Source organism: Mangifera indica, chromosome 15, assembly GCF_011075055.1.
Source record: "Mangifera indica cultivar Alphonso chromosome 15, CATAS_Mindica_2.1, whole genome shotgun sequence".
NCBI lineage: Eukaryota > Viridiplantae > Streptophyta > Magnoliopsida > Sapindales > Anacardiaceae > Mangifera > Mangifera indica.
In genome coordinates, this window is record NC_058151.1 from 10826219 (window position 1) to 10851608 (window position 25390).

Sequence of the window (25390 nt, forward strand, 5' to 3'; positions counted from 1 at the left end):
AACAAAATGCTTCCTAATGAATACATACCCTTTAGAGTGCTCAGCGTATCTGATAAAGATACATTTATTTATTCTCAGTCCTAATTGTTCAAACTTATGGGAAAAGTTATGGATAAACATTGCTAACCACTAAAGTTACAATCAATTAACTTAGGTTTTCTACCTAACCATAACTCATAGAGAGTGGAAGCAATTGGTTTAGTAGGCAATCGGTTAAGTACACAAACAACAGTAAATATCATATCATCATAAAGTGACTTGACGTTTTGTTTGTGCCTTCATTGACTTAACCATTTCCAATAGAGTTCAATTACTCTTCTCCATTACACTGGTTTATTGCGAAGTTTTTGGAATTACTATTTACCATACTATTTCTTTTTCATTACTCAGTTTCTTGAACTTTTTTAGATAAATGCTCAAAATCTCGGGGAGTTTCGAAAACTTTTATCTATCTTGTCTAATTGATTTTCAACCTCAATTATATATACATAATGTCTAAAACAGTCTATTGATTCTGACTTATGAGAGATCAAGTAGACAAGATCGAATCGAGTATTGTTATCGACACTAGTAATGAAATATGAGATACATTCTCAAACTTTACATTCATAGGAAAATATATACCTACGTATATAAATTGTAAAGGAAGTCAAGCTCTTACAGCTTTGTCGAAATGGTTTTCTAGAAGTTTTTCCAGCTAAGCAATGTCCAATTGTGAATAGTTTTATTTATGTGAAAGTTCTTAATAAACTTTCAAAGACCAATTTATTCAACCCATCTTGGTCAATGTGCCCTAATTTAGCATATCATATATTTACATTCATATCCATACACATAGAAGAAGCAAATAATAAAAAACTTAACATTATTAAAATATACAGTGATGAACACCATTCAACTAACAAACCAAATCTATAGAAGTCAATTTTATCACATTTTAATAAAAACACTCAGAGAAATTCAAATTATATCCTAATTTAAGAAGAACAAGTATTTTGACCAAGATTCATTGAATATTTGGAGCATATTGAATTTTGTGTAGGTATAGGATTTAACCACCTTGCAAAACTCATTTGCTCTTGTTTATTCCTCTTACTACAACTCTTGTGTTGTTACCTACATTTATCCAATTCACTTTATTCATAGTTCAACAGAAATTTACTAAAGATCTTCTATCATAAGCTACTTGGTCAGTGGCTTCTGAGTTCATAATCCATGTAAGATAATACTCAGTTAATATCGTAGTACTAGAAAATAAAGTTTCATTACTTTATGTTGAACAAGACTATCATTTTCAGCTCTATTCATTCACAGACGATATAATTTTTGTTGCTTCTTTTGCAACTATTAATCTTATTTCCATCTCTTCTTCTAGTATTTCTGCCACTCTTTTATTTCAATTCTTTGTTCTTATTTTTTGAGTATTATACGACCTTTTTCCCTTAATTAGACTTATGTCACTCACTTTTGAAACTCGACTTTGCAGTGTATGCATGAGTACTAAATCCAACTACCTCAAAGGCGCTTATCCTTTAGTTCTATGTGGCAAAAACAATTAACCAAAGTCTTTCCATTTTCATTGTGGGTCATATGTACCTTCATATACTCTCACTATCTAAAAAAGATCGCTTTTCAAAATGAACTTACTGTTTATGTGTCAGGTTACGCTTAGTTGACTTCAGTTCCATAATCAGATTTGATATTCAATTAAATTCAACAATCAACTGTCTTTATTTGGGGACTGTAGTTCCTCCAAACTCTTCATTTAAAACTATACTTATGGCATATGCAATTGAACATTACTGGTACTCATATACCAGATTATTATTCATGAAATTGATTAAGATATCACACGAAGTGAGGCTTGCTTCTTACATGCATGATGTGCATCCATATCATGTTTGTGTAAGACATTCATTTGGGTTTCTATCCTTCAGTCAGCCAAAACTCTATCTTAACCTGATCTACAGCCTCTAAAGTCTTTTGCTCATCTAGGATATTGTGCATGTTAAATGCCACAAATTGAAATTCTCCCTATTCAAAATCATCATTATTCAAATCAGCCATCATTTTTTAAGATGTTATGATTAACTAAATCACAGAGACATATATATCAGACACAACATTATCAACGCAATCAAATACACATTAATTGTCATAACTATGCATTAAAATTTAAAATATCTCACATAAGATACAGAATCAAAAGTTCACTATGTTCCCAATCATCTTCTCTAACACAAATGTTTAATATTTAAAACTTTAATCTAATTATGCCAATATTAATTCTGGATGAGAATTTCACTAAATTCTATCAATCTCAGAGTTCCCACATTTAACAAATATATAATATGACACAACAAATGCATCATTTATTTTGACTAAGACCATTTCATCAACCCATATTGATCTCAAAGTCACTTTATCTAGATAAAGTTTCTATGAAATTTGCGATAGATCAAATACCTCACATTTCATTAATTTTGGAAATAATGTTAAAGTAGTGGATATCTCTTTGTACATTACTAAACATTGCTCTATAACAAGCTATAATGAATCCACCTATCCCAAAGATTTCGTCCTGAATTTGATCATTGATTTCGGGGTTCATATTCGTGCATGGATATTATCTCTTTTCCAATTAAGAGAATTCAACAAATTATTGATAGTTTTGATATGCAATGTGATGGTCCCTAGTCAACAAAATTACATGAAGTGAAAACATGTATTTCGAAACACTAATAGTGTTTTTAGGAGTCAAAATAAGGTATTACATGTTTTTATGTGTCGTAAGACCCATGGAACAATCTCATATACAGATCCAAGCATTACACAACTTCTAATGACCGAAAAATAGTTGCATGCGCTAAAACGCACTGGAAAAGGGTGTTCACACGCCAAAATAAGTCTATACGCTCCTTCAAGTGTTGAGTCGATGTCGCACATGCCTCCACGAGCTATAAAGAGTTTGCAACACGCCTTCATACACCAGAAATGAGTGGAACACGTAGTCACGTGCCAACTAATTGCCATCACGCTCTTGTACGCGCTGCTACGCACTAGAATAAAGTTGTCACGTGCCACCACGCACCGAATGCAATTTGTCACGCTCCTAAATACGTGCACATACGTCGATCAACAATATGATCAAATTTTTTACTATTGACCGGTCAACTGACCTGATGGGCATTGACCGATTTGGGTTGAACCTAGTTGACTCAACAAGTTGACCTATTAATCGACGAGTCTTGACCAACCTGTTGACTAAAGGGTCGGGTAATCGGGTTTTTCCAACCCGATTTTGATTCAGTTCTGCGTGTAAACCCTAGATATTTCATCATTCTAATTGGCCATTTTTTGATGACTTTCTGAAGACGGTACCATAGGGCTTTTGTAACCCAATTGACGACGAGCCTTATCATTCCAAATTCTGATGCCAATGGCGTTGGAATCCGTTAAAACGACGAGGAAGATAAACATGCCTTTGGTCTCGATTTTAGGTTAATTTTCATAGATTCTGACATTAATTTAAAACATATAATACCATTCCAATCATTTATCTAACATGTTTCCCAACACCAATTTCATGCAATTTTGGCCAAATTAAATTTGTGCCCGAAAACGAATTTTGAAAACAAATTTCAATATACAGATTCTAATTTGCACAATATATGCAATACGATTCATAGAAAACATATCAAATACGCATCCTAAGCTCTGATACCAATGTTAGGAATAATCAAACATGTCAGGATGAAATTCTATTAATTCTGTAGATAGAAATTTACATATCCGGATTACTTTTCGATGAAGCTTCTTTGAATACAGTACAAGGTATCGACGTTAGTCTATTTTCATGACACCATTTGCCTATGTATTGATTTCCATTTAGGAGACAAAATCTATGCATTGGTTTTGCAAAAGAAAAAGGGAGAGAATTTTTCTCTAGTGAAAACATAATAGCATTCTCTATTTTGGGGAGGCAGTTAGGGTTTTATATAAGATTCCAACTGTCAATTATTAACCACTAATAACCGCCCTTTGGTAATTAAGAAAACCAGGTCAAGTTGGCCCGTTATAGGTGGACTATTTGTTTCTTCTTCATCTTTTCAATGGATAATTGGGAAAACAATCAAATCAACTATGGGGAGATTGATAATTACTTCGAATTCTTCAAAAAATATTATCGTTGTTACTTTTCCTCGTGTGTTGATAAGCTACACTTGGAGAATGGTAACAAGATCATCATGCATCAATCCGCCCTTCATCGACTTGCATACACCAATGTCAATTACCCTCTAGAATTCGAGTTAACTAATCTTCATTCTGGTAAAACTACTCACTGTGGTGTTCTTGAGTTCACTTCTAAGGAGAGTTTTGCATACATCCTTGGATGATGGAGGTTATGAATATTGAAGAATATGATATAATAAAACTCAAGAATGTAAGTTTGATGAAAGCAGAACACATGAAGTTGCAGTAACACGTTCAAGATTTCTTAAGGCTTTCTAATTTGAAAGTTGTTCTTGAAACAAGTCTGAGAAACTTTTCTTTTTAGCCGTTGGAGATACCATCGTGATCGAGCATGACAACAAGAAGCTCTACATTGATATACTAGAAACAAAGCCTTCTCCTGTTGTCTGCATGATCGATACAGACTGTGAGGTTGATTTTGCGCTGCCTTTGGACTATAAAGAACCTAAAAAACTGATGAAAAAGGTACTTAAGCCTTATAAAGTTCTAGTTAAGCTAGTTGTTGAAGAAGTAAAGAAAGTCAAGGTTGTTAAACCATTTAGTGCTAAAACAAGTCGCTTGGTGCAAAAAGAGGAGTTGCTTGCGACAGAAGGCAAAAGTATATACTCGGGAGGCCCTGAGCCAGGTCAGATTGCAAGAAAACTAGTGTTTGGTTCCAGGTTTCTGAAAGAAGAAGCACAAGAGTCTATGAAAGAGGAAATCAAACAAGAAGAAAGAGTCAGGAGTTCAGAGAAGTTTCAATCATTTACAATTAAAAGAGAATAATCAAATTTGTTATTTAGAATTTTATTATGTATTAAGAGAACAACTATTTTGGTGCAAAGAATCAACACCATTATTATGACTCTATATACACCTAAATTGTAATCCATATATTTATTTTTGAGTAATATTATATGTATATATTTTTTATATATAATTTAAATATATAAGATTATTTTAACTTTAATTCAAGATTATTCAATCACATAATGATATATCTATATACTCAAATTTACATAAAAAAATATATATGTATAGTTTTATTAATTAATTTAATATTATTTGCATATTTATTGCTTTAGATACCAATAATATTATGTTATTATAAAATTATATATTATTTTTTTTAATTTAAAACTATTTAACTACATAATAACACTCTAATTATTATTTACACTACATTGAACATAAAATATAATAGATTAATACTAAACCATAAATTTAAAAAATAACATCATCTTCAACAAAAATGCCATAAAAATCCAATAAAAAAGGTTGGCTGACGTAGGATAAGTGTTGATAGGATTGTGATATCGTTCACAAGAATGTTGAGAATTAATATTGTTCAACGTACGCAAAAAGATAAATAAAAATTCAATACAATTTACAAAATAATTTTTAAAAAACTCAATTGGAATTTTATTAATAATATGATAAATTGAATAATTGATTGATTTTTGAATTATAAAGACTTGAAATCTTCAAATAGACTAATGATTCTCCTAACTAAAATAAAAATCCTAACTTTGAAAACTTATTAAATTAGGATATTAGTTTAATTAGAATTAGAAATATTAATTAATTTCAAATTTTAAAAAGCTTAGACTCTAGAAAATAAATTTAATAGACTCCTAATTAAAATTGAGTTTTCATAAATATGTAATCCTAAAAGCTCTTTATTTTCTAAATTAAAATACGATACTTAAATATTAGGAAAACTAATATTAGTAAAATACTTAATTGACTAAATAGGATTAGAAAGTTTGTTTTAAACAAAACTCTACAGAGAAACTTTATTTAAACCAAATTTTATTCAACTAGAAATTCTTTTCCCATATGTATAAGGCTTCCTACATGGTTCCAGATCATCTTGCATGCCCATTTCATCATGTCATATCATCAAATAAGTTGTCATGTCACATGCCACATCATCCTTGGTTGTCATATCATGTGCCACGTCACCACTTGCTCTTAGCTTGTTTCTTCCATGTTTTTAATGTTTTCCTCCCTACTATGCTCTTGGTATAATCCTCCATTAATCCTTTCTTCATTTGCCTCTTTCACCCAACCTCCATCTTGCCTCGAATCATCATTCGACATTTTTTCTCTCCATGTTTCAGCTTTATTTTCCCTCCACAAATCGACTGTCTTGGTCCCCATCAATAAACAAGAATTCATTACAATTTGCAAAACAATTCTTAAAAAAAACTCAAACTGAATTTTTATTAATAATTTAATAAATTGATTAATGGAATGATTTGATTATAATGACTTGAGCTCTTTTATATAGGTTAATAACTTTCCTAATTAAAATATAAATTCTAATTCCACTAGAATAGAAAATTATTAAATTAGTATATTAGTTTAATCAAAATTAGGAATGTTAATTAATTCCAAATTCTAGAAAACTATAATTATAGGAAATAATACTAATAGACTTTTAATTTAAAATTGAATTTTCTTAAACAAATAATCCTAAAAGCAATTTATCTTTTAAATTAAAATAAAACTATTAAAATATTAGGGAAACTAATATTAGTAAAATACTTAATTGACTAAACAGAGTTAGGAAATTTATATTAAACCAAACTACACAAGAAAACTTAATTTAAACTGAATTCCATTAAACTAGGAATACTTTTCCCATATGCATAAAACTTCTTACATGGTTCCACATCATCTTGCATACCTATATCATCATGTCATATCGCTAAATAAGCTATCATGTCACATGTCATGTTATCTTCAGTTGTCATATCATGCGTCACATCACTCTCCTGTTCTTAGCTCATTTCTTCCATATTTTTAATGTTTTCCACTTTATTACCCTCTTGTCATGATTCTCCGTTAATCTCATCGTCATTCGTCTTTTCTAATTAATCTCCCTCTTGCTTCAAATTATCTTTTAACATATTTTCTCTTCATATTTTAACTATATTTTCCTTTTACAAATTGAATGTCTTGGTCTTTCATCATTGGCTAAATCATGCCTAAACATTAGGAAAACACCATATTGTATCTAAAAGTTGGTCGAATCCAATATGCAAGTGAAAGAATAGAAGATAAACTTGTTGGTACCTAGTCTAAAACCCTATGTGACTAACTCTTTCATATAATATAAATTAATTGAATCTTGTTTGATTAAGACCCTTTTTTCACAAGGTTTAATTTTCGTATTTATATGATGCAAATGTTAACTTTAAATAGAATTCGTGTCGGTTGGAAGATATCGTACAACATATATTAATAAGCATATAATATATAAATTTGCTATTCATATAGCAACATATTTATACTCAATGGAGACATCTACCCAATGAGAGGGGTAGTTAGATTCAACCGGTAGTTGAACCAGTAAGCTGTTTACATAAACACTAAACAAAATTTCCTATTTAACTATTAAAAATTAAGGACTAAGTTTAACCCAAAACGAATTTGGGTGGGTTGGACCGAGGTAAGTGGACGGTCGAACCACAAAATCTAAATTGGGCTCACAAAGTAAACAAGAATTGGGCCCAGTTAGAAAAATATACGAACGCTAGAAGGAGGGCTTGAACCTCCGACCTTGTGGTTAACAGCCACACGCTCTAACCAACTGAGCTATTCCAGCCTTTGGAAATTGTTTTAAAATTGTTGCATTACCTATATTTTATTGAAAAGTACCAAATAGAGATAAGGTCAATTTCACTTATTCATATTTTAAACATATCATTTTGCATTTGAATTCAAAATGTATTAAACATGTACTTTATATGTTTTTCGTATTAAATGTGTATTTTTACCCTTTTTTACATTTTACATTTTACGTTTTTTATGAATTTTTTAAACTATGAAAGTGTCTTTATATTTTCAATTAATTATCATAATGTTATTACTATATAAAACAAAAAACACAATTTTTTATCATCTAGATCTTTAATCTCTTCTGATATTTTTTTTATAATAAGTGAATCTTGATTATATATTATGTTATTAGGTTTAATAATTAATTAGATACTTTACATTTAAATTGTTAACCAGAAGATCAATGAAAATTGTTAAAATTATGTTTGACATTATCATATTTTTCGAAACTTATTATTGATAATGTGTCATATTAAACTTGTATATATACATTCCGTACATTTTATAAACATATTTTTTTATTTGTTATCATATTATACACATATAATTTACGTCCCTTTTTTCTTGTTCTTGTATTTACTAACTAGGGTAAAACCACAAATTATTTGCGTTTTAAATATGTCATTCCAAATTTTTGAACCCAAAATATATTGAACGCGTATTTTATACATATTTTGTGTTATATATATATTTTTGACATTTACTACGTTTTCTCTTTTTTATGAATTTTTAAAATACGAAAGTGTCCCTTGTATTTTCAATTAATTACCATAATGTCATAATTATAAACAACAAAAAACCTAATTTTTTGTCATCCAAATCTCTAATCTCTTTTAATAATTTTTGTAATGATTGAATTTTTATTTTATATTATATTATATTAGGTTTAATAGTCAGTTAGATACTTTATATTATTTAAATTGTCAATCAGAATATCTATAAAAAGTGTTAAAATTATTATTGATGTGGTCGTATTTTTAGAAACGTATTAATGATGATATGTTGTATCAAGGCTATCTATACATATTTCGCATCCAAATTTTATGACCCATTTTTTATAAATATATTTTTTACTATTTACCATATTATATCCGTATAATTTTTATACTCTTTCTTTCTCGTTTTCGTATTTACTAATAACTAGGTTTCACAGGCAGGCAAAGCTTCACACCATCAAATTCTGTTAAAATATGTAAATCACAATGAAGGTTATATTTTTGTAGTACTGCAGTAAGCCTTCAAATCTTCGCAGAAATTAAAACTTTCCAAACAAGGTGCTATGGTTACATGTTTAAGCTCTACAGGTGATCTTGAAATCTCTCATCCTTATTATCTATTTGCACTATCATAGTAAATTGATGTTGTATGACTAAAACCAGAGATTTCATTATTTTGATGTGTAGATAAAACAATATACAATCTGAAATATTATTAATGTTTCAAACGAAACTTTTTTATGTTGAAAACTTAGAATATTCTGAACACATCAATATTACCACAATATAGTGGAAAAGTGCCTTGAAAACTAGAAGAAAGAGACTATTCTTAAATACTCACAGAGTAATCTAAAGTACAGAAGAGTGAGCATTAATTATTCGAGATTGACTAACACTTTCCAAAGGATAATAAAAATAATATCATATAAGGTGTTATATTAGCGTAAAAATAACATTTTAAGAGTTAAAATGTTTGTGAGATAAATTAAGATCACTAATGTATTTATGTAATTTACAGGCATAGTTATTGTTCAAATTAAGATTTTGCAAGGACCATACAACAAATATTAAATTGCTAACTAAGCTATCAATATAAATATATGAATTTTAGTTCATTTAGAGCATGAGATATTCATTTGAACTAAAAGTCTTCTCTCACTAAAAAATTTCTTTCCTTTTCTCTAGTTTCGGCCAAGGAGCTTTTGACTTGGTTTTATTGGCTAGGTCCACCCATGATGGGTCGATCCAACCCGATTTATTTTATTTAACTGTCAAAGGTAGTTATAAGAGAGGGAGTTAGAGGGTAGTTAAACATACATTATATTGTTCAAACAACCTACCAAAAAAAAAATGATGAGATTACGCTATTTTTTATCTATCAGAATAAAAACAATACTCTTTCTTCTCTTGTAAAACCAAAGCATAGTAATCTGGTCTTCCATAAAAATGTAAATACGTGAAACAAATTAGGTTATGAAAACAACTAACATCAACACTTTATACCGCATTTGAATGGGCTTTGTTGAAACTCGAATCCAGGTATGCCAATTTCTATTTACTGTAATTCATAAACTTTTGATTTTTGGTATGATTGTTCCCAACAGGTTTCGTGGACTTCTTTGGATGCTTGACAAGTGTGAAGTTATCCTCTCATCCTTCATCAAATATTCAAGTTTAAAGTAGGTAAAAATCACTAATCATTCTCCATGTTTTCTATAGCACTAATTATTGCATCTTTGTTACATGCATATTATTTTTTCATCATTTATTCACCATATTCTTTCACTTGGAACTCACTGCTTTGCCAAAACTAATGGCTAGTGTGAATTGTGGTATGATGGTGGATTTTTTTTGTAACTTGGCAATGGATTTTTTTTCTTTTATTTTTTGGTAAGTTGACGATGGATTTTTATTTTAAGTTCGTGGTGGATTTTTTTCTTTAATTTTTGGTAAGTTGACGATGGATTATTTTCTTTTTTTTTTTTTGTAAGTTGATTGTGGATTTTTTTTTTTTGGTAAATTGATGGTGAATTAATTTTTATACTTATTTTTTTGGTAAGTTGAAGGGGAAAATTTTTATTAATTTTAAGTACTAAATAAATTATTTTTCCTACTTTCATAATTAATAGATATAAAATTTAATTTTGAACCATAGCGTAATATAATATGCATATACTTTTAATAATATAATTGAATACATAAATAACATATATATAACTATATTATTTTATTTTTAATTCAAAATTATTAATCATTATATAAACACATAATATATTTATATTTAATTATGTATTTAAAAATAATAAAATAATATATATTCACATTAAATACATAAATAAATATATATTATTATATGGGTACATGACATATATAAATATATATTTATTTATAAATTTAAAATAAATACCCGTAGTACTACCTACTAAAAAATATATGGACTAAACAATAAGATGTATTATAGGAGCTCGAAGACCCAATCGAATCCTAGAAAAATTTCATGGAGTATTGTACGATATATAAATACTATTTTAAACCGTGGGCCAAGGTAAATCTAGGGACAAAAGAAAAGAAGCATCTCTAAATAGAACAATTTCACTCTCATCTCTCATTTACGCTCACGTTTGCCTGCAGCCCTACGTTCATCCCACTTATGGCTGAATTTTTAAAAAATCTACCCCAACCCCAGCTCCCAACTCCGACTCCGGCGCCAGCTGCCGATCCTTATCAACCTCCGACTCAATCCGTGGCTCCTGTTCCTGCTCAATCATTGGCTCCGGCTCCGGCTCCGGCTCCTGCTCAATTATCGGCACCGGTGCCAGCTCAATCTCCAGGTCCGGCTCATTCAGTTTCTCACGATCATACTCAAACTTTGGCTCCTGGGCCGGCTCAAGGATCGAGTCTTGTTGCTGAATCGGCTCCGGTTGCCACCCTTCCTAATCGTAAGTTTACATTTTAAACTTTAAGGTGCACTTCAGATAATTAGTTGCTATTTATTGCCGACAATATTTGGAACGAGAAAAGGTATATTTTTCGCGGGCTAAAGGGAGAAATTTTTAATTCTAAAAAGAGGTTTTATTATGTCATCTTTGCTTTGTATTTTTATTTATTAGTTTCCTGGGTTGGGTTTTCTTAGCTCGCACATACAGGTTTTCATTTTAACCATCTGTATGAAATTATTGCGTCATTTGTTGGTCTAACCATTGTGTTTTAGTTGAAGGGGTTGGATATTTGATAATGTTATTTTTTAAATGTGTTTATTCTTGAATAATGTGGTTTCATTGCACATGTTCTGAAAAAATTGTGCGGATGCATATTTCAGAGCTCTTTTCACTGAGATCCTTCTTTTGAATGTACCCTCGTGGGGTGTACTTAATAATTAAATTACTAAGTGATAGCCATGTCATTGGTTAGTCTGTTTTGGCTGGATATTATGCTAATGATTGTTGAAACAATACCTGGTAATGATTTAAAGTCATAAACGTTGTTCAGGCATTTCAGAGCACTTGATGCACAAGAACCGCTTGCAAGAGTATGCACAAAGATCAGGTATACAACTCCCAGTTTATCAAACCATCAATGTTGGTGGATGTCCTCATGCTCCACAGTTTCATTCAACTGTCTTTGTCGATGGAGAAGCTTATTCATCTCCCAACACCTTCGCACATCGAAAAGCAGCAGAACAGGATGCTGCCAAGTTTGCTTTAGAGAATATAGTAAAGAAAGTTAAGGATCAGGGATGTCCTCTTATTATTGGGGTATGTTGCATAAGTTATATCAAGTTCCATTGGTGCACCTATGTTAGATTTTAATTTTGGAGTTTCCATTTGAATTTGTTCATATAGTGAAATGTAGCTAGTCAAACAAATTTAATAGGTGCTTGATAAACATACAACTATTTTTTATGATATGTAGTAGTTACTCTTATAATCATCCATCGTAGCCAGGAGGAAGTAACTTTGATAATAAATTTATATTAATATTTGTTGATTTGAGGACTCTTTTGAATTATCTAGTTGCTTTTTTTTTTTCTTTTTTTACATTATTATTTTGAGCTGTCTTGACCTTTTTTTGTATAGTCCACATGCAAACACTTTTTCACCTTTTTTTATATCTTCTTATATAAAATTATATCTTTTATGTGCTCAGTTGAAAATAAAAAAGTCCATTTCTTACAATGTGCACAACATTTTGTTGGTGCTTTACAATTTGGTCATGAAACTTCTATATGCTTACTAGTTTGAGGATTTTTTGTTTATATGCTAGCTTCTACAGAGATATAAACAAGTCATAGGAATTCAAAGTTATAAAGGAATAATTTTCCACATGTAAAGTTGTGTTCTTCTTTCTAGGTTTTTAAGAGGTGTTATGACCAACACCTTGCTTTTACGTTTACCAGATTTCACAAGTTTGCAATATCTTTTACAACATTCTATGTTATATGTTTGTGTTTTCCTTATCCTTTCTTATTAATCAATATCTGAGAAATTGTTGTTCGGCAAAGTGTTAGTGATCTCCCTTACTGCCATATCTTTTAGGGCTATACTGCCACAACATTCAGGCTTAAGTCAGGTCATTTTTTTGTATTTTCAACGAGGTCAACTATTGCATTGGGGAACTTGATCCACATAATGCCTTGTTCATTGTTTATTTCATTGTCTCTTTATTTGGATTTTGGTTTTTAACCTGGTGATTTAAGTCTATTAGCCCAATTAGATGTAGGTAGACAAACAAATTTGTGTATATTTATGCTAACATCATTATGTCCATGTATGCCTATACATATCTTGCAAAATATAACAAATTCTTATGTTTTTTAGCTTTCTTTTCCCCCTTTTATCTAGTATCACAATGTTATTGTATTTGTTTTAAGAGGTTTTATCTATCAAAATTATGAAAAAGTGATTGAGAATTGTGAAATCTAGAATATGTTCCCATATATTGTCTCTCATTTTTCTTCTTCATGGACCTCCCAAGTTCCATATGCCTTTTGCTGCTAATATATATAGTGTTTTCTCTAATTATGAAATATATGTTAATGATTTTTAAACTAATTGGAGCAAGGGCTGTTGTTGTTTTCTTTAGTGTGAACATATATGCCCAATCATTTAAACTTGTACTGAGGTTAATAAGATATATTTAATTTATGAGTTCTAGGGGTTGAAGAAGTAGCAATTTTTCCATATTTGTAGTAATGATTCAGAATTATCAAGTCCATATGACATGGACAGATATTACTTATGAATACGATTGTTCTTATTATACTATGCTAATATGCTTAGTTTTAGTATCAAATTTTGCAGCATGAAAATATTTGTCTTCTATATTTGTTGTTTACTTGTATTGTTTAGCTAAAATTGCATTGGACATTAACTTTGACCACTTTGTTAATATTATTCTCATGGTCCAGGATACAATATTCTGCAAACTTATCTTGAATGAATTTGCAGTGAAGAGGAATTTAGAAAAACCTTCTTATACTACCACTCGACCAAATGGTTTGCTTCCGGTTTTTGTATCGTCTGTGGTTTTTGATGGTGATACTTATACTGGAGAACCTGGTAAAAACAAGAAAGAAGCTGAACAATTGGCAGCACGAGCTGCTATCATCTCACTATTGGGTATTGTTAAGAAAAACAAATCTCTTCTTATTTAGGAAATCGTAGATTGTTACTATTTTGTTAGGGATTTAGATTCAATTTTATTATTTAGTTTATTTTCATATGATTTGTTTCCTATTTTTCAATAGGAAAATCAATCAAATTAGTTCCTAGTTTCCACAATTAGTTAGTTTCTAATTCTATGTTTTATTATCATTTGTATATAAATCAAGATTAGTCCTAAAGAACAATAAGATTAATTTACCATTCAATTTGTATCATGGTATCAAAGCCCTCAGCTCATTGTTCTTCTTAGACTAGGCATTTTTTTCTCTTGATCTTCAACCTACAACCCTCCTAATATCACCCTTAAGATCGCAAAACCATAATGGACGCAATCTTGACAAACAACATATCGGAAACAGTGGCGACAACTACATTTGACGGAGGAGATGTCATAGTTCAAAGTAGCAAGTTGCAAAACATCCAAGCAGTGTATAGGTTGACGAGAAGAACTATTTGAAGTGGTCTAATTGGTTTGCACTTTCTTAAAGGGAAGAGGCAAGATGAGGCCTAAAGAAAGGGATTTAAAATCTTGACTGTCTAATTGGTTTGCACTTTCTTAAAGCAGTGTATACTCGGAACTAGGCTTAAAGAAAGGGATTTAAAATTTTCTGTTTGGGATGAAGAGGACTTTATGGTGATGTCTTAGGTATGAAATTCGATGGTGCCGAAGATAAGTGATATTGTTATGTTTATTAGTATTGTCAATGAGATCTGAGAGACCGTTAAGATTATGTATTCAAAAGTCTGTGATGCTGCCCAAATTTATGAGATCAAAATTGAAGTGATGACTATCAAACAGGTAACTCGTTTGATCACCGATTACTCTAATCTCTTGTAAACATTATGGCATGAGATGAATTATTATCACTGTATCCAGATGAAGTGTACCGATGATGCGACCTTAGAGGTTTGTTGAAAATGAGAGAATCAATTATTTTCTTATTGGTTTGAATTTTGAATTTGATGTAGTTTGAGTACAAATTCTCGAGATAAAGGATTTGCTCTCCTTAAATGCAATCATTGCCATTATTCGTGCTGAAGAAGGGGAAAAGTAATGCTCGATTCACTTACTATAAAAGGATCAACCTTGGTGTTTATGGGGTATCAAATGCAAAAAAATTGGTTCAGGTCAATATTCTAATGAATCTTTGAAGTAATTTGACCCATCGAAGGTAGAAAATAAGGACTCTTTGTGGTGCAATTATTGTAGAAAGGTTGGTCACATATTAGACAAGTGTTGGAAATTTCATGGTAAACCTCCTAGGAATGTATAATCAAAGTGGTAGGGATAAACATATGTGACAAATACTCAACAAACAACTGAAGAGAGTCATCACATTCAAGATAGTTGAGTTTAACAGAGAAGAGATTGAAATTTGAGAATTTTGTTCAAGTAGGAACAAGTAGTTGTATGGTCTTTACTAGTGTTACTTCCCCTTTTCATGCACTTAATGCTTTGGATATAACGCACCCAAACATATGGATAGTTGCCTCAAGAGCCATAGACCATATGACTTATTTTTCCGACAAATTTGTTTCATATATGCCATGCCTAAGTAATTGGAAAATGACCATTGTTGATGGTTCAGTAACCACCATTGTTGGTTAAGGAGATGTTCATATAAGTAATTATATCACTCTAATAATAGTACTTTATGTGTCTAGACTGTTTACTAATCTTGTGTCAATCTAAAAACTCGCCAAAGATTCCAATTGTAGTTTTATTTTTCATCACCTCATTGTGAGTTACAAGAGAAAAGCATGAAAAGGATGATTGGACATGCTAGAGAGAGATGGGCTTTACTACCTTGAAGAAACTAGTGGGCAAGCTAATCTAACGATCGCTTCACCCTCATCATCCAAATCAATAAAGACAATTTGGCTTCACAAACCTTTGTCTTGGTCATCTCCTTTAATATTCTCGAAATAATGTTTCCTTTATTATTCAAAGGATTAGTTGTTGAAGATTTTTATTGTAATGTCTGTGAACTTGTAAAACATGAACAAGTTCAATTCCCAATTAGTAATAGAAACAATCTTTGCCCTTTTATAATTGTTCATAGTGACTTTTAGGGGCTATCCACTACTGCTAATTTTTATGGGTTCGGATGGTATGCATCCTCTATTGATGACTATACCCGTGTGACATGATTATTTCTATTGAAACATAAATCTAAGGTGAGTTCAATATTTCTAGTCTTCTACAATATGATCCAAACATAATTTAATGTTTCAGTAAAAAAATTTTCTTTGGATACTGCAAAAGATTATTTTAATCAATTTTTAGCTCTTTATTTTCAGGAAAATGGTATAATTCATGAGTTGTTATGTGTCAATACATTTTAGCAAAATAGAGTTACTGAAAGGAAATCAGACATCTTCTAGCCATTTCAAGAGCATTTCTATTTTAAAATAATGTTCCAAAACAATATTGGGGTGAAGCAGTTTTGATAGTTACCCATCTTATAAACAGATTACCCTAAAAAAGCCTTGATTCCCAAAGTCTGGTACAACTCCTCACAAAAGTTTTTTTCCCATTTTTAGTGTCTCAAATGGTTTGATCTCTAAAATCTTTGGTTGGGTGTTCTTTTTACATGTCCATTCTCAAACAAGTGGCAAACTTGACCCATGGGCCTCACATGCATCTTTGTTGGTAACTCTTCCACTAAAAAAGATTGTAAGTGTTATCACACTCAAATGGAGAAGTTCTATATTTCTATCAATGTCACATTTGTTGGAAATGAACCTTGTTTTGCTAGCCCTTCTCTTCAAGGGGACATATTACTCTTGGAAGAAAAGAACAATTCATGTTCCTTTCCTGAGTTTCCAAAGTCTTCGATTCTAGTCTCTACTCCTATTGTATCTCATACTTTTACTCTACTTGAGTCTGAATCTCGTATTCTACTTGAGTCCGAGTCTTTGTCTCTTAATGTTTTGACTAAGTCAACTTCTCACATTGAGTCACAAGATTTGATTTAAAAAAAAACAATCAAATATGACTCATCCACTACAAATGTATTCAAGGAGAAAGGCACTAACTATTCAATTAGGTAGGTTCAATAATTCGGATCTAGTCCTAATTCTGAAATTGTTGAGGTAAACATTGTTCTCAAATCTAATGAAATTCAAATTCTTGATCTAAATGATTTAGATATTCCTATTGCCATTAGAAAAGGTGCGAGAACATGCACCAAACATCCTTTACACTTTTTCTTGACCTACAACACTTGTTCCCTAACCACAACATTTTTGTCACCAACCTAACCACAATTTCCATACTCAAGACTTTATCTAAGGCACTAGGTGACAAGAATTGGAAAGTTGCCATAAAGATGGAGATGGATGCTTTAGAGAAAAATAAGACGTTGGAGTTGGTGAAGATGTTGAGTGGAAAAATAAAAAAACAATGGTGCAGATGGGTGTTCACTGTGAATTATAAGTCAAATGGCTCACTAAAATAATATAAGGCAAGGCTGGTGGCAAAAAGGTACACTTAGGCATATGGAGTAGATTATCTTAAAACATTTGCTCTAGTGGCTAGGATGAATACTGCATGACTATTATTCTCTTTAGCTATCAATTTGGATTGGAAATTATAACAATTTGATGTGAAAAATGTATTCTTACATGGTGATCTAAAGGAGAGTGTCACCAGGTTTTGAGTAATAAACATACAAGGATGTAGTGTGCAGACTGAGAAATGCCTTGTATGGGCTAAAGCAACTCCTAGAGCTTCGTCTGGAAAATTTATCAAAGTCATGCTTGATATGGGATGTAGATAGAGTCATCTATCTTTGAAACACTTGGCTTTAGGGGGAGTAGCTACATTGTTAGTGATGGGGAATGATACAAAATGAATGGAGAACTTGAAGAAGTGTTTGGTGAAAGAGTTTGAAATCAAGGAGCTGAGGAGATTAAAGTATTTTTTGGGGATTGAAGTTGCACATTCTCAGCAAGGAATTTTACATCTCAATAGAAATATGTTTTAGATCTATTGACTGAAACTAGGAAGCTTGGAAGCAAAGCAATTGATGCATTTATAAAGCCTAATCTTTGACATGGAGATGCCCCAGATGATGCTGCAATAGTTAAAAAGTTCCTACCAAATACAAATATTTGTTGGAAGACTCATTTATTTGTCTTATATCAGACCATATGTAACTTATGTTCTGAGCATTGTAAGCTAGTTCATGTGTAATCTTAAGAAACCACATCTTAAGGCAGTTCATTGAATTTTACGATATCTAAAAGGATTACCAGACAAACGAATTTTATTAAAAAAAAAAGAGGAATTGTCACTTGAAGCCTTGACTAATGCAATCTATGCAAGATCAGTTATCCATAGGAGATTAACCTCTGGATATTTTACTTTTTTGGGAGGCAATCTTGTAACATGGAGAAGTAAAAAGCAAAATGTTGTGGCTTGATCAAGCACAAGAGCTGAGTTTAGATCAATAGTGTTGGAAATCTGTGAGCTATTATGCTTAAAATAATCTTGGAAGATATGTAGATTAAATGGAAGGGTCCCATAAGGCCTTATTGTGACAATAAATCAACTATTAACATTTCTCATTATCTTGTACAGCACATAGGATAAAGAGTGTTGAAGTTGATAAAAATTTTTAAAAAGAGAAGTTGGATGGTGGCCTAATATGTAATCCATTTGGGCCTACTGGTGGTGAAGTTGTAAATATTCTCACAAAATGGTTGTCTAGTGTGGTTTGTCAAAAGTTAGCAAGAAAGTTTGTAGTGGAAGACATTTGCTCACCAGCTTAAGGGGGAGTATTGAGAAATACAATTTTTCTTTTTATTTAGGAAATTGTAGATTGTCAACATTTTGTTAGGGATTTAGTTCCAAATTTATTTTACAGTTTATTTTCCTTTATTTTGTTTCTAATTTTTCAATAGGAAAGTCAATTAAATTAGTATATAGTTTCCACATTTTGTTCCTAGTTTTCAGTTTTATGTTTCTATTATCAATTGTATATAAAACCAGGATTATTCCTGTAAAATAATAAGATTAATTTACTATTTAATTTGATTAAGTATCACTCTTGTTTATATTTTCTTACATATATTTTTCATTTTCATTTAATTATTATTTCATCTGTTCTCATTTCCTTAACATGGACTGATTCTAGTTTTAATATAGGTAAATCTGGGTCTGCCACTTCACTTTCTGAGCTCATAAAGTCTAAAGGTAAACTATATGATGCAATGCGTAAAATCAAGGACGCTAATTATGGCACTCAAGATATGGCTGTGAATACAAGTCAGAATTCGGAGATCTTGGTCAGTAAAGTAGGTAAAGCTCCTACAGCTAGTAATGTGCCATTGATTGCTACTCCAAAGACAGCAAGCTCCGGAGCGCAAGTGCCACGGCACCAATTTAATATATCAAAACCAGTACCATCCTTTGAAACAGTGAATTTCCCTATTCAATTTGTGTCTCCAGTTTCCGGACAGCCTTTGGGAGTTTCTTCAAGCTCTTCAAACAAGCGACGTAAAAACAAAAAAAAGGCTAACAAGAAATTATGCACTGATGCTCGGTAAGTTTTGATTTCTGATTTACTTGTTTGTTATGTTCTCCTGTCTTCTTTCATTTTTTAATTTTCTTTACTCTTTAGGACTGAGTATTTTTCATAGCATATTCTTACCTTCTATTGCTATAGTGTAAGACTGTGTGTGTTTTCCATTATTACTTTTTAGTTGTATTGGGTTAAGGCTTTCTCTGTACCATTCTTTCAAATCTTTACTTTGTCTTGATTCATTTAGTTTTCCTTTCCCAGTAATGAAATTTAGATAGAGACTTACAGCTTCCTCCTTCTTGTGGTGTGCTGTGTTTTCATTTTGTACCTCTGTGGAGTTCTGTCTCTTTTATTTTCAGTTTCTTTTAACCTTCTCTTTTTTTCTTTTTTATAAAACATGATCCAAGAATACTATCTGTTTTCTCATCTTTTGTACCTCCTAATTATCTTTAGTTTCCCCTAAAATATTCCTCTCTAGTGACATTTATATTTATAATCAGAAAAGACATTCTGATATAACTTCTGTACAGAGATTTAGCTGATTGTTGCTTGATGAGTTTACTCCATTTCTTTATTTTTCATGTGTAATTATTTAAACTCATTTCCAACGCTAGTGGTGATATTTAAGTCCTTTCTGTATAAACTTGATGTCCATTGTTTGGTGTTGACCCCATTTCTTTATTTTTCATGTGTAATTATTTAAACTCGTTTCCCTGGTGGTCATATTTAAGTCTTTTCTGTATAAACTTGATGTCCAATGTTTGGTGTTGACCCCATTTTTTCTGTTCCAAATGTTCAGTTTATACTAGTAGGAGGAGCTGGAAAAAGATCCAGTTACATCAGTTTATTATTTTCTGCTCTTGGCTTGACCACAAAAATTATTATTGGAACCACTTTAAGTGGCATCTTTCTCTCTTTCCTGCACAGCATGCACACACAGACAAATACATATCAACTTGTTTGTGTATTTGTGTGCGAAATGATCTCTGCCAGACTAATCGATGGTATTGTTCTATAGAGGATCTGCTCTGTTTGAAGTTCCATTGTTGAAAAATTACAGGTTGTCAGACGCTGCTCAGCCTTCGAGTCAAACCCCATCTTGTTCGGTAGCCCAATAAACGCTCAAACTGCTGCATTATGTGCATTTCTTAGGTGGTAGCTCAAATTTTTAATCTTGGTCTTGTTTCACTGGGATTCTACCCTGTAAAAACACTCTGGTATTGTAGCAGTCAGAGATAGAAGATTGTTTACTAACCTATTGCTTTCTTTTATGAAACAGTTATATCTGTAGACCAATCCTTTGTAGTTGCAATTCTACTTAGAATCTATGAAGAATTCAGTGAGCCCAGCTGAGGTCATCTTAATAACTCAAAAATAGTTCTGGGTATTGTTGTAGTTATTACCTCAAGTAAGAAGAAATTAATAATTGAAGTTTGGCTGTTCTTTTTCAAATAAAAGAAATTTGACTAGAGAGAGAGAGAGGAGACCTTTGACTTGGAATGAGCTCTATGACCCATAATCAAATGGGATAATTTTATTTCAATTGAAGAAAAAGAATATACCAGGTAATAAACCTTTCCATGAAAAAGACTTGATAGCATCTTTCTTCAGAAAAAAAAGAAACTGATGAAGGGGTGGCTAAATAATTGTAAGGCCAGGTTGATTGTTTGGTGAATTTATATTTTACAGTTATTAATATTAAGATTGGATTTGATCTGAGTTAAGTTCGAATTTGGCTCATATTGCATGGAATCATGCTTGAGGTGAGTTTGAGTTCAGTGAGCTTGTTTTAAAGGTATTTGAATTCGGTTTGTTTTAAAAGAGTTGAATTCAAATTCTGTTTGAGCTTGAATCAAGTTTTAAACTTGATTCAGTATTAAAACGATGTCGTTTTAATAATATTAGTTAAAATGATATTATTTTTATTAAATTTTTTAAATTTATAAGTTGAATATTTTTAAAATTTAAGTTGGAATTTGAAAATACTGAATTATCAAATTCAAGTTTGAGTTCATATAAGTTGAGATTGTTTCGGATTTATTCAAGTTTAATTTAAATTTGAACAAATTTGTTTCGATTTCAATCCTATTTAACATTGACTCAATTTGAAGATAAGGCAAAGCAAATATAAAATAAAGATGGGTGGGAAACCCCGTAATCTGTGGCGACAACACAATCTCCATAAGACAAGGTTTTTGCGTCTTTCAATGCCAGCATGCTTCTCCTTTTCTTGGGATAATGATCTTCATCGGCTTTGCTGGAGATGAACTTTCGACGTTCATATAATTTTATGTATATGATTGTGTTCATAAATAATATATATTTAATTATATAATAATATATTATTTATATATTTAAAACTTTGTATATATAATATTATTATTAAATATTTGTATATTTGTGTAGCCATGTGATTATAGCCTTTCGTTAGTATTAAAATCATAACTCTATACATAATTAGCTTCAACATGAATATTATATTTAAAATTATTTTTTTAGAAAGTTTATTCCAAAAACAATTTTTAAATATTATATTTGTTTGTTTAAATTCCGATGAATTTGTGGGGTTTCTCATCTAATATAAACGAATTGCAAATAAACAAATCTTATATAAATCCAAACGGATTTCTCATGTCTAATCTAAACCAAATGCATATACAAACAAAAAAATAGATGAAGAACTTGTTCATCTCTTAAACTACCTAACACTAATTTTCAATCTCCAACACCTCCTTGAACTGAATTATGAAATTGAGCTAACAAGCGATTGAAAACGATATAATTTCCGATAACATCTAAAATAAGACTTTTAATTTATTCAGTTTAATTATTGTATGATAAATTATTAGACTTGGGGTTTTATATGTCCAGTATAGTCGGTCAAGTTTCAATATAAGCAAAACGTGTTGGGTGGAGCTTCTCAAAAAAAAAATTTTTTGTGTTAATTGAGAAATCTTATTCAAATTGGTTGGATAGATAAACCCCGAAACACAATAATTAAACCCACAATCAGTGTATCAAATAAGTTAAAGTTTCATAAATGTGATAGATACTCAACCCGAAGCTTTCTCTTTAGAAATTCTGATATTTTACTAATTTTATGAACTCTTAAGATCATATGCGTTTGAAGTTGTCACGGAGATATCTAAATGGAATAATTTTGTTGAAATTCATAACCATTTATTTATTAATCTAAATTAACAACAATCCATACGGGATTGCTGTTCTAATTTTCATGAATACAGCTTACGCACCAGCATGGAATGAAAAACATACGATAATACAATAAGATACCAAGCATGAGATGATTCCACGTGTTGAACAAACAAGTGAAGAGGAACCAGTGAGGAAGCAACCTCCAAACTGGTCCAAGTTCTTCACAGTGAGATTAAGATAGTGTTCAATTCAATTTTGGAATCTCAAAGACGTGCAATGGCGAAAGAACCGGCGACCCTTCTGCTTTCTCTTCCCTCTCTCTCTTTATCTTCTTCAATTCTTCTTCCATTTTATTCACCTCTGCCAGCTAACAATGTTCACTTATAAAAATAGCTAATATTATAACACCCTTGCCTTTAATCTTTACTACATATAGGCCTCGGTAAGCCAGAGACTTCTCTCCATAGGTAGCTTTAGAGTAGCTCAAAACTAAACTTCATATTTCTCTTTAAAATAATGGCACTTGCCTTCAAGGGAAATGTGATGGGGGATCTTTCTTCTCCCGGGCCTAACTATTTGTTTGACGATCAGGGAGATGGCTCAGACAAGAACAACATTGCTATCAGCAGTAATTCTTCCTCTCCAAGAAGTGGAAATTCTAACGGATTCGCATTTCAGGCTGAAATTTATCAGCCCGAGGAGTCTCCTTCTTTGATAAGTTTCATGCACGCTAATGCATCTTCATTGCTCAGCTTTGAGCAGCAAAGTGAGAGGTCCTCAATGTGGGAAAGTAACTTGAATCATAATAGTACCCATCAATGGAGTCAGATGGAGGATTTTAACTGCTTTGACACTGCTAGCAATTATGGAGATTGGTTATATACTGATGCAACTGCAGTCACTGATTGTATATTGGAGTCTGGTTCAGCACAAGATGCAGCCTCCCTTAAGCGTCTGTATATGGTATTTTCTTTTGAGCAATCCTAGAGTACCTAATTGAGTATTTAGATGATATATTAGTATCAACAAAATCATATAATCACATTATGAAATATCATCTAAGTACCCAATTAGATATGTATAATTGGATGCACATAGTTTTATTGTTTCTTTTTCTTGTGTGAAAAATTGAAGAGTTTTCTTGTCAGGGAGAAAGCACACAAGCTTTGAAGAAGCAATGCGGTACTGCAACCTCCAAGAAGCTGAATAAGGCAAAATCAATTGCATCAAAGGGCCCGCAAAGTATTGCAGCCAAGGTTTCCTTTATTAATCCTGAAATGAAGCAGAATTAATTAAACTCTAGAATTTTTTGTATTGAAAGAGTGTTTTTTCTTTCAGAATCGCAGGGAAAGGATTAGTGAGAGACTCAAGATACTGCAGGAACTGGTTCCCAATGGCTCCAAGGTTGATTTGGTGACCATGTTGGAGAAAGCAATTAGTTATGTCAAGTTTCTTCAATTGCAAGTAAAGGTAAAACTTCAATCTTGTTCTTTTATTAAACATTTTCCTGTATTAAGCTTTAGTCTATTTAAAGGCATCCCAAAGCTACATGGACCAATTCATCATAATTTTGTTTTTGGGCATTGCAATTCAAAGTGTTGTTAAGTTGTTTAATCAATATATTCGTAATATTACTAAGCAATATGAGATGCACATACAAACTCAGCGTTTCTCTCATGTTTTACTTACTGATGGGGGATTTGTCTAAGAATGTTCCATTAAAATTAATGTTAAAGATAATTAAGGGGTTTGCATATATGTTGCAGGTACTGGCAACAGATGAATTTTGGCCAGTTCAAGGTGGAAAAGCTCCTGATATTTCTCAAGTGAAGGAAGCCATTGATGCCATCCTATCGTCCCAGAGAGACAAGAAATCAAGCTCAAAGCAATGAGTTGACAATGAGAAGATGAAGAGAATCATTAAATTACTATAACATAATCTAGTCCAAAGACAACTCTGCAGGCAAAAGAAAAGCTTTGTTTTGGGAGTCAGCAATATTAAATTGAAAGAAAAATGTATCTGACCGTAGATAATATTTAATCTTGTAATGGAATTTTTCTGCATCTTGATTTGTAATGAAAAATGAGAATCTATCCACCAGTACTTCGTATTTTCCTGTAATTTTAGAGTTAGAAGATCCTTCATTAGATCTAAATCATCTAACAATTCGAGTATTTGATTCTTCACTAAATTCTTTTTTTCTTTCAATAAAACTATATACACGTTATCAATGATACCCAATTATTATCTTCGAAAATTCCGATTTAATTACTTGACTTGCAGCACCCATCTCAATAATATTTGAACATATTTCCAGTGTCTCTAAATTAAAACTTGTTTTGTTTGTAGAAAATTTATGGCAATCACTAGAGGAAAAATTATATAAAAAAAAATTATGTAGTGCCCAATATCGATGAGGTGAGACATTCTTTCCTTGGAAAACACTTAAGATTGCTAGGCATGAAT

The 25390-nt window shown here is 31.3% G+C and overlaps 2 protein-coding genes, 1 non-coding gene and 1 pseudogene across 7 annotated transcripts; 3 read left to right on the top strand and 1 right to left on the bottom strand.

The window, feature by feature from the left end:
- Positions 1-4112: 4112 nt before the first annotated feature.
- Positions 4113-5100, top strand: LOC123197480 (annotated as a pseudogene).
- Positions 5101-7772: 2672 nt separating this feature from the next.
- Positions 7773-7846, bottom strand: TRNAN-GUU. The gene has a single exon. It is a non-coding gene; the product is annotated as a tRNA-Asn (tRNA).
- A 1870-nt stretch (positions 7847-9716) lies between these two features.
- Positions 9717-21198, top strand: LOC123197834 (double-stranded RNA-binding protein 1-like). 5 transcript variants are annotated; one of them, XM_044612261.1, is made up of 7 exons: positions 9717-9853; positions 10181-10255; positions 11208-11515; positions 12066-12331; positions 13984-14194; positions 19392-19788; positions 20828-21063. In XM_044612261.1, exons 2-7 carry the CDS (start codon positions 10200-10202, stop codon positions 20883-20885), a joined length of 1296 nt encoding a protein of 431 aa, XP_044468196.1. In that variant the 5' UTR covers positions 9717-9853; positions 10181-10199; the 3' UTR covers positions 20886-21063. The 5 variants fall into 5 exon arrangements, with proteins under 5 accessions (XP_044468196.1, XP_044468197.1, XP_044468194.1 ...); XM_044612262.1 differs by having other exon boundaries at positions 9802-9853; positions 10181-10259; XM_044612259.1 differs by lacking the exon at positions 9717-9853 and having other exon boundaries at positions 9892-10255; positions 20828-20919; positions 21047-21198.
- Positions 21199-23209: 2011 nt separating this feature from the next.
- On the top strand, positions 23210-25034 carry LOC123198414 (transcription factor RHD6). The gene is made up of 4 exons (XM_044613122.1): positions 23210-23886; positions 24072-24179; positions 24262-24393; positions 24690-25034. The coding sequence occupies exons 1-4, from the start codon at positions 23440-23442 to the stop codon at positions 24813-24815; spliced, it is 813 nt and encodes a 270-aa protein (XP_044469057.1). The 5' UTR covers positions 23210-23439; the 3' UTR covers positions 24816-25034.
- Positions 25035-25390: the final 356 nt, after the last annotated feature.